The following is a 10,768-nucleotide window of genomic DNA, read 5'->3' on the forward strand; positions in this document are numbered from 1 at the left end:
ACTTTTGTCTTTTAGTGTTCGAAATACACTTGGCAATAGCACTAAAAAACAAATATTTAAATGTGATTATCACAAAGAGGAGTGCCAAAATTATTGCCTAAAAAAAAACAGTCCTAATAATTCTTGTGAAAACATAACGAGAGATCAAGTACAAACGAATGCAGGCTTTGTTCGTTTGGTAATTTTGAGTATTTTAGTTTTGGTAGTGGGTGAAGAAAGAAATAGAATAATAATTAGAAAGAAGGGTAATAAGTAAAGAGAGATAAAAAAAAAAATAAAAAAAAAAAATGTTTGAAAAGAAAAATAAAATAATAATTACTATAAAATAAAATTAAAACTTTTCTAAACTTAGAAACGAACAAGGCGACTGCTGTACTATTCCGAAGGGTACATTCTCGTATTTAACTCCACCCGGTCACACGTCCGGCTAACAGTACTCCGACACGTGGGTGTTACTATTCTATTAGCGGGTCCCTCGCCAGATGCCTTACGCTTAACGCAGTAGGCCAATGTTTAACCCCCGCTTCATTTGACTTCTCTCTCTCTCTCTCTCTCTCTCTCTACAAAATCATTTTTACTTCGGAAAGAAATCACACAAAATCTATATCTACACAGACATTGCATTTATACACGGAGAGAGATCAGCGGTAGTAAAAATTAGGTGCTCTCTCTCTCTCTCTTCATTCTCACTCATATATCATCGGATCTCTCTCCCTCGATTTTCTCTCTCTCCGATTGCGGATGAACGATCATTGTGGTTATTGATTGAAGTCTTTGACATTTGTGAGGAGTGAGAAAGAGAGAGAGAAAGTTCTCTCTCTCTCCTCTCTCTCTCTCTCTAGAGAGGAGGGAGAAGATGGGGGCGTGCGTGTCGACGCCGGAGGGATGCGTGGGGGGACGGTTACGGTCGTCAAAGAAGAAAGCCTCTCGGAAGCGTAAGAAAGGGATGATCAGGCGAAGAGCCTCGTCTCGATTGTCTAATAATAACCTCGAGCTCGATAACAAATTTACCCAGCCGGATCGATCCTACATCAACCCAACTTTTCACGGTATATCTATCTATCTTTCTTTTCTTGATGTATCAAAAATTCAAAATGAAGAATCGGGGTAAGAAGGTAATTAGGCGTTTTGACCTCTTAGTTGTTTGGAAATTTTGTACTACAGTACTATTTTTGTCGGTTTATTGATTGGACTACCTGTTAAATGTTGAGGATTGGGGTTAACTAGCCGCATTATTGGAAAGTTATTTTATTTTATTTGTTTTAGTGCACCATTGCTGCGAAGCTGCTGTTGATTCTGTTTAAAGCAAAAAAGTACGTTCTGATACGCGACAAGCTTTTCGGGTCTTATGATATAATTACTTGCTTCCCTTTGCTTAAGAAAAGAAGAATGCTTTATGCAGGAGTGTGGTTTATATCCAAACCTAAAAATCTGGAAATTTTTAATGAAGTTGAGAATCTACTAACCAAATGCTCTAATGGGTTAAGATGGACCTCTTTGTTTTAAATTGTTGCTTTCTGTGGGCAAACTAGCTAGGGATGTTTTTTGTTCCTTAGTTTTTGGCTACGTTGGAGTTCGTCCCACGTCAGTTAAATATCTCCTCTAAAATTAGTATATGAGCCTGAGCGACCTCTCCACTTATTACCAATTGATCTTGAGTTGGATACTTTAACCGGCTCAAAACCTTACTCGGCATCTGATCTTAAGAGATGTGGATGGAGCTTTTTTATGTTAATGATTCATAACTAGGAAATTGATTGCAGTTCAATTATAGGGTTTTCGTGGGAAATTGAGCTTATTCCATGAACCAAGGACAGACCTTACCCTAGATACACATTGATAATATGATTCATAGAGGTGGATTCAGGCGGCAAATTGCTTTTTTCAGGAGATACTGACATATGCTTGTCCTGAAAAGCTGTTGGTGCACTCGTGCTCCAACCAAGGTTTCTTTTTTCTCATGTGCGGGGACAAGACTCTTACCATAGATAACCTTATTCGGCGTAGAAAGGTCGTTGCTAATTGGTGTTGCATGTGCTTGAGCTACTAAGGAGAATCAGTGGTGCACCTGTTTATTCACTGTCTGGTTGCGACGGAGCTTTGGTCTACGGTTCTTGTATGGTAGGACATGTCGTGGGTACTTTCGGGTAGAGCTGATTCAAGGCTAGAATGGGAAGATGAAAGACGGAATCTCTTGATTTTGATCTCGCTTTGCTTGATTTGGCGTATATGTTTAGGCTTAAGAGTATATTTATTCTAGTTTGCGTAGTTGGGAATTGAGAGAGTGCAATCGTACTCTTGACCAATTTCTTGACATGAGATAGATAATTTTGGAGTATAGAATAGAGTATAGTCTGGTACAGAGTTTTTCGTTAAATTGCTTTTTAGGCTTTCTAATCTATAGTACCTTTGTGTCCTTGGTTTTCTTTCCCCTTGATGTCTTTTCCATAAGTTTTACTTGTTATCAATAAATAAATAAATATACAGAAATCTTCATATAAATATATATTACAAGTCTTAAGTATTTTTACACTGGCAGTTAAGTCTAACAGATGTCTACTATTTTGGTCATTTGGTTTTTGCTCTCTTGTCAAGTCCCAAGTGTGGTTAAATTAAAGCAATAAAGTGGCTGTACAAATCCCCATATTACCCTCCCCTCCCCTCTTGCCCCAACCCACTTCCTCCTGCTTGCCAATGCAAATGTGGTTTAGTCATAAATGTTAAAGTCGTTATACGTGCCAGTAGTAGTGTAAGGCATTAAGTTTGTGAGAGAGGTTGAATAATACATCAAATGCGAATCTCATGGAGCAGGAATCAAAGACAGTTTAGCTGACTTAAAAGTGGTCATTGATTGCTGTGAATGGTGTCTGGCCTTATAGACATGATATATTTGAAGGGACACAACAAAATTGTCACCAGCTAGCAACATGATGTTACCTTCTTAGGAAGCTAAAAGCATACAGTACCTCTGATCCAGATTTTAGATGACTCAGAAGACTTCTTGTACCCATGGTGGATTATTATAATGGTATTTTACCTTGAAAGCCTCTAATTAGCCATGAGAAAGTTGTTATAGGATGGAATCATGGTAAGGTACTCTAACTATTATCTGGTTGTACGCTTTTTCAATTTGCCGACATTTTGTTTGCCAAACAGTTCTTTCATATTTGCTACACACGAATACAATATCCGATACCGTTGGACAATTGGAAATTTTGACATGGTTGACATTTTCCTTGTGGAATGCTTTGGTTACTTGACTAGTTTTCACCTTGAAGGTAGGTCTAATTTTTCAATATCTTCACTTGATGCACTGGAAGTCAATTGGTTTCTATTGTATTGTGCTTATGTCACTTCTATTTTAATTTGATGATATTGACAGGAAGTACAGATGAGGCATGGTTTGATTCAGCTGTTATACTCGACTCTGACTGTGATGAAGATTTCCAAAGTGTGCCGGATGGTATGTTATGAGGAGAAGATAATAGCTTCCAGGATATATCTGAATTTGGTTTTTCTTCTGCTTTTGATTATCAGTAACATATCTGGCTAACTACGGGAGAATTTATGTCTGCAGATGTGCTATCTCTAAATGGCTTTGAAGGTGTGGCCATATCTAGTATCATTTCCATTAGAGAAGCTAATCATGAAGCCTGTACAGTACATTGCTCTTCCAATGATCAGCTACAGAGACAAGTGGACTCATCAACAGGTAGTTATGCACAAAACTCTGTCACTGAAGTTGCTAAAAACTCAATGCCATCGGATGAGGCTGATTCACAATCAAAATCGGCGGGACACATAAATGAAGAAAATCATTTAGTATACCGTGATGAGGTGTCCTCTGCAGTTGAAGGTGCTGGCAGGCAGGATGGACTGTTAGATAATTGTGGAATTCTTCCACACAACTGTCTGCCCTGTCTTAATACAACTGTCCCCCCAGTTGATAAGAGAAGATCACTGAGCTCTAGTCCACCAAGTGCAAGGAAAAGGGCTGCTGGAAAACTTTCTTTCAAATGGAGGGATGGTCATTCTAATGCAGCTCTATGTGAGTACGATATTGTTAACTTCTTGTATTTTAATAACATCCTGGATGGCAACATAGAGGTATGCATCCCACGTGTATAGCTACTTTTACAATCATTGACATGATTACTAATTTATTATTGCTACTACTTTCTGTTTTAGATCGTCCGACCAAATTTGGAACCTAAACCTATCTCGGAAATATTTGTCTTAGAATTGCACAGTGTAGTGGGATTGGCTTGGGGCAAAGCTGAATTTAAAATGACTCTTCTTTTCAAGGATAGTCAAATGTTTATTTCTATAAAACAATGGTCTGTATTGGTGGATGTGTTCATTGAATGGCTACTTATTTCTCTAATTAGTTCGTTAAGTAGTAGCTTGACTGTCTAATTATTTTATAAATGTAGTAGCTCATGCGAGAACCACAGGCAGATATACCAAGAATATCATAACATAGTTTATCGGTTATCATGCTTATAGTTAATTTCTTTTTAAAAAAGTGCTGATAGTTAATTAATTTAAGCATTCACTGGATACTAAGAATGTCGCAGAGCATGTGAAACTCATTTACTTTTTGTTTTTGTGTTTGGTTAGTAGCCTCAAAGATGCTTCTGCAAAGACCATTGGCAGGCTCTCAAGTGCCATTTTGCCCAATAGACAAGAAGATGCTTGATTCTTGGTCTCCTATTGAGCCATGTACTTTCAAAGTGCGGGGAGAGAACTATTTTAGGTATGATAACAATTCTCGGCTGATTAGTAGTTGTGAAAGTTTTGAACACACAGAGTATTTTCACATAATTAAAGGTCTGTGGAACTCCATGTCAATATATGATAGCGGTGGTAGTATCAGCACAACTTTTGGTGTTTTATTTGGAAACCAATTTTTATATGGCAGGGACAAAAAGAAGGAGTTGGCTCCTAATTATGCTGCATATTATCCATTTGGCGTTGACGTGTTCTTGTCGCCACGGAAAGTTAATCATGTTGCTAGGTTTGTGGAACTTCCTGTAATTAATTCTTCTGGGATACTTCCCCCCATCCTTGTTGTAAATGCTCAGGTATGTTCTGCCGTTTACTTTTGATTTAACTGCTTGCACCCACAATCTGTTTTCCGTGCAGTTTAAAATATTTTAAGCAGCTTGTATGTGCTGGAAGCCATCACTTAGAATAATCAACCGTCGATGATTAACTTTTTTGCTTTTGAACTTTGCCTGAGAGATTTTTCTATCTTAGGTTGAAGATAAGGGAGAAACATCCTCCTGCTTTTGCTGAATTCCTCACATGCAAATTTTAGTTTTTGTGAGATCGAAATGTGCCTGGATTTTATTTAGTTTCTTCCATTATATAATCAGGGATAGCAACTCAAGAGGCATATAGAAGCAGAACTCAAGCACTAATATTTATTTGTCTGGGTCAGTTATGGCCTTGACCACACTTTTCTGGTCTCCCTCTTTCCTTCATGCCTCCGACTTCTCGTCACTGAGTGATCGTTGACGAGATGATCTCTGTCTGACTTTTTTTGGTCCTTTTTGAAGTCTGTTTCAACTGGATAGCTATATGTGTTGTACTATTGTGACTATTGCTAATGCTGATTGCAGAACTTTATACTTCCAACCTTCTAACAGTTTCTTTTTGTGAACTATAATTGCATTCTTTTATTCTTACTATTTCCCTCCCAGCTTTTGGCCTTGAAATGTTCGTTTTGGTGGCCCTACAGATTCCGCTTTATCCGGCTTCTCTTTTTCAAAGTGAAACTGACGGGGAAGGAATCAATATTGTATTATACTTTAAGCTGTCTGACAGTTATGCTAAGGAGCTTCCATTGCATTTTCAAGAAAATATCAGAGTAAGTGATCTTTTATCGTCCACATTTCAGTCCTTTGAGATTTTATAAGTGTAACAGATTCTTTAATTGAGCACCACATCTTTTCATCTAGCAATAGTTCCATGAGAAAAAAGTTGTGATCCTTTTGACATTCTTGTTATAAAAGAGGTGGTCTTACCATAATTTAATCTGATGCAAGCAACTGGTTGACTGCATTTCTTTTATGATGGGATTTATCTGCCAGTTTGTTTGATCTTTTCCATCTTTCCAGTTTTCCGGGCTTGAAGGTTGCTTGATGTTTCCTGTTATTTAGGTGTCATGAACTGCCTTTGTCTAATGGGTTCAAGTCAATTTTCTTCTTTCTGGAGCAGAGATTACTTGACGATGAAGTAGAAAAAGTCAAAGGTTTTCCAATGGATACAATTGTACCATTCCGGGAAAGGTTGAAGATATTGGGTCGTGTTGTAAACGTGGACGACCTTCATTTAAATGCAGCAGAGAGGAAGCTTATGCATGCTTACAATGAAAAACCTGTTCTTTCACGTCCTCAACATGAATTCTTCTTTGTAAGTACATAACGCATCTTCCTCAAAGTTACTTGTCAGTAAATGAGGGTTTTCTTAGTACGAAAAAATATTGCCGAGGATATAGATTGCAAAAACCGAGGTGGATTAAAAAAAGCTCCAGAAAAATAAAACAAGTTGAATGTTGTGTTCACCTCACTTCGGCATCCATACGGTGTTGACGTAATTGTATTGATGATGTCGCCAATTACCTCGTAACCATCTCAAAGATTAACAGTTTAATGGGTTGGATTGGTATGCTCTGATACCAAGTTAAGTTTTGAAATACGGATTAAGCATTTAAGGTTTAATGGAAGGAGGGTGAAGAAGAGATAGAGAAGGAGAGAAATAGTAATTAGGGTAAATGGTTAGGCAGCATAAGTCACCCCTCTACCTCCACATGTATATTCATTAATGTGTCTTGAAACTAGGTAATGATAATAATACCCTGGCTAATAACTTAGACATAAATAACAAGCAATAACTTGAGTTAACATTCTAATGCAGATGATGTGCCATCTTACTTGTTAGTTGTTACAGATTCACTTCATCAGCATCTTTGGTGCTCATTTGTTCCTTAGGGTTTTAAATTTATTCTGTTGGATAAGAAGGCATCTGGATGTTGCATATAAATTAAATGGGCTTTGAGCTGTACTAGTACTTCTGTACATGGTATGTCTTAGATAGATGTGTATTGGCTACATTAGGAGATTGGGTACGTATACGTTGCACCCTTGCACTTAACACTTAGGGTCACTTTGCCTCCTACACTTCTAATTTCACTTGTCAAGCTCTCACACTTTTCGGTCCTGTGTCAATGTCTCCATTGCTGTTTGATTCCGTTAGGAAAATATATCAAGTAAGTGGTACTAGGTTCAAATAATTTCACTTTCATAGAATTGTATGGACTCGTTTTGTTTCACAAAAAAAGGTATTTTTTTTTTTTTTATATTTAAAAAAAGACCATAGTCAGGAAGTAACCTTTTATTTTCATAATTTTTTGACATTTTTTGGACAAAAAAAGATAAAAGTACGGACCAGTTAGTACCTATTAATGGGGTACAGACCAAACATGTGGCCTTTAATGTATGAAGTGGCCCAACCATAGGTTGGCATGCCAAGTTTTGGACTCATGAACCAGTACTACAAAAACGTACATAGTTGTAGTACTAAAAGAAGATAACCATAGTAGTTACTGAAGAAACCAATTTGTTCGTACAAGAAAAATTACACGGTCACTTGAGTGAATTTTTTTTTTTTTTGAACTTATGGAGAGATAAATATTCCACTTGAGAAAATGAGGTGGAAAACTTGGGAGAAGAAGGGGATTATTTTTTCTTCAAATCTTAGATTCAATGAATTTGATATCAATTTTCAAGTTTCCATGGTAGTAAAATTTATTTGAACCTAGCACCATTGAATTGGTATTTTCCCCTAATGGAAACTAGCAGCAAGGGGGACATTGGTATTGTTACTGAGATTGTTATCAGTAACAAATTTATGTGAAATTGAAATTGTTGGCGGCAAAGAGACTCTAGTTGTAAAGTGCAAGGGTGCAAAGTGTACTTTACCTAGGAGTTTTGGTAAATTTATACTAAATAGTTTTTATGAATTTGTGCCATGAAGTTGTATTGTTTATTGGTGAACTCTTTCTAATTGCTACTGTATGACTGCATTACAAATGAGCTGAAATGTTGTTCAAGAACATACTAAAAGACTGATATGCTTTCTTACTTGGTGACACTCATATAATGTATTTCAGGGAGAAAACTATTTGGAGATTGACTTGGATATGCATAGATTCAGTTACATCTCTAGGAAAGGGTTCGAAACATTCCTGGACAGGCTAAAGCTCTGCGTCTTGGATTTTGGCCTCACAATTCAGGCAAGCTTTTTTTCATTGCCAAGAGTCTGCTAATTGGAAGCTCTCATTCTGCTTCTACTCATATCTTCTGACATGATAGTTGTGTTTTGCAAGCTTTTTTTTTTTTTTTTTTTTTGACGAAGTTAGCAAGCTGGTACTAGTACTAAACTTTTTATGTTCACTGTGAATCAGGGGAACAAAGCTGAAGAATTGCCGGAGCAGATTTTATGTTGTATACGTGTAAGTGGAATTGATTACATGAACTATCAGCAACTGGGATTGAGTGAAGAGTCCCTTGAATAAAGTTAACAAAACAATGTAAGGCTGGATACTAATATTTAATAATGATGATTCCTCCAGAAGCCTCTATGTCATCTCTCTCTCTCTTTCTTGATTTACACGTTCACCTTATATATCTCTGATTCCATGCCACTAAGCTTCATGCCTTCTTTACATGCCCACTATGCCATGGCATCATTCCGTTTCAGTTCATATAACGGCCATCTGGCTGCCTGCTGTGATTTTGTTGAAACAGCATGAATTCTTAACGATGAAGTGGTCTCCATGACAGTTTTACAGCCATATTCGTTTTCCAATCTATTGGATTAGCTTGTCATTCGGTTATTACTCCCATCAGGTTATCATTCAGTTTTTTGCTATTCCTCTTACATGGTGAAAGGGAGGAAGGGATATAGTTCAACCTTGAGATTGAATGAAGCATTTGTGCGATTGATCTCTAGATTAACACATCAAGCACATAGATAAATTTGTTGGAATGCCTCTGCTTCCAGTGCTTACTCGAAACCGTAGGAGTTAAATGTTTCTTCTTAAGTGCGATCACCAACATTAAATTGTTTTTCTGATGTTATCAAAGCAAGTAGATATTTAGTTTTATGGGTTCAAACCTTGCAGGGAGTAGAAGTTTCCCGCATAAACCTCTGGCTCTGATACCAATTATATACTGGAAACAACAGTACAAAGGATCAAAAGAAAACTAACCTTATTATTATTAAGGCCAAAGTCAATGTACAAAAGAGGGGAGGAGAAAATCAGAGTGCTTGAATTTTAGAGAGAGAAAGAGGGCAATCCAAAACCTGCTTCCCTGAATACATGAGGGACCTATATATATAGAGGTCCAAACAGTAAATGATAATAAAATTACACCCAAATTAAAGTGAAATGAAAAACATCGGGTACACAAATGGGTCCCATCGACATGACTTTCGTTCCACTGGATGTAAAAGTCCCATTATTGAAGTTTACTTTTTCACCAAAGTTTGGTGAGATATTTACTTTTCATCGAAAGAAGATTTGTCCTTTAAAAGTAAGCAACATTATTGCTTCTTATCCTTGCCCTTGCGAGACAGCTGTTCTGCCATAATTTCGGTCATGCTGTCCCAATAATTTGCCAAAGTTGGTGCTAGAGTGGTCCCCTCATCTTCATAGGGGTCCTGGGATTCTCCTGCCGGGCAAGTGAAAGGGTTATTATCATCTTCATTACTCTTTGCTGATGTCATGGATTCATCATCAGCTGTTGATGTAGTCTGAACAGTCTGTAGGAATTGTTCCTTCATGAAATCCATAGTTTTCATGACAACTTCATCGTCTGTTAATTTTGGATTATTTGCTCGAATTTGAGCAGAAATCTCCAAGAAAGGATTTTTGACTGACAATTTCTCTTTATTCTTGATCTGCAGCTTCAACTCTTGGGTTGCAGACCTTATTTCTTCAAATGTCTTCTCCAGATTGATACCTTTCCACCATCGATATTGAAAGGTTTTGTGAAGAACTGGAAGTCCTAAATTGTTTCGCCCAACTTGAACATCCCATTTCCAAATCCAAGGAATGCCAAAACTGATCATAATGAAAAGGAATGATTTTCCTTCTGAAGTATCTGTTCCCCGCAATTGAGGATGATTTGTACTGAAGAACTCAATTTCCTTCTGTACCTCAATGGGTAAAAAGTCAGCTTTTGGCAAATTTAGACCACCAATTTAGAAATCAATTTGGAATATCATTTTTTTCCACAAATTTGGGACATAATTTCATAAACCATGAGTGTTTCTTCCTCTGGTTTTGGTAGTAAAAAGTCTTTGTCCAGGCTTCAATGTAATCCCAATAATTGTAACGTATTGGAATCCCATTTTCACCTTTTATTGACAAAGTTTTTGATTGTTGTGGGTGTATTCCCCACTTGTGAATTGGGATGACCATCTTTATTATGGCCTTGCTATAGCTGATTGGACTTTTTTGATCCAATTTAGTCTCATAGGTGTGGCTAAATTCCACAGATCCTGTTTCTGAGAGCATTGTCTCATATTGATATCGATATTTTCCCTCAGGGACCGGATAGCTCATTGTATCCAAATAGCGGGACTTAATTTCCCACGGATTATTGCAACATTGTTCATCCTAAGATTCCAGGATTAATATTATTTCTTTGGTTTCCAAAGATTTGAAAACCTCTTCTGTCTGCACCACCTCCACCAT

At 37.2% G+C, this 10,768-nt stretch overlaps 1 protein-coding gene across 1 annotated transcript; it reads left to right on the plus strand.

The window, feature by feature from the left end:
* The first annotated feature begins 603 nt into the window (after nt 1–603).
* On the plus strand, nt 604–8,652 carry LOC131311212 (uncharacterized). Its single transcript, XM_058338562.1, has 10 exons — nt 604–792; nt 851–1,049; nt 3,383–3,463; nt 3,578–4,048; nt 4,621–4,756; nt 4,922–5,084; nt 5,744–5,872; nt 6,223–6,417; nt 8,177–8,299; nt 8,471–8,652. The coding sequence occupies exons 2-10, from the start codon at nt 857–859 to the stop codon at nt 8,579–8,581; spliced, it is 1,602 nt and encodes a 533-aa protein (XP_058194545.1). The 5' UTR covers nt 604–792; nt 851–856; the 3' UTR covers nt 8,582–8,652.
* Nucleotides 8,653–10,768: the final 2,116 nt, after the last annotated feature.

The sequence above is a fragment of the Rhododendron vialii genome, chromosome 12a (genome assembly GCF_030253575.1).
Source record: "Rhododendron vialii isolate Sample 1 chromosome 12a, ASM3025357v1".
NCBI classification, from domain to species: domain Eukaryota; kingdom Viridiplantae; phylum Streptophyta; class Magnoliopsida; order Ericales; family Ericaceae; genus Rhododendron; species Rhododendron vialii.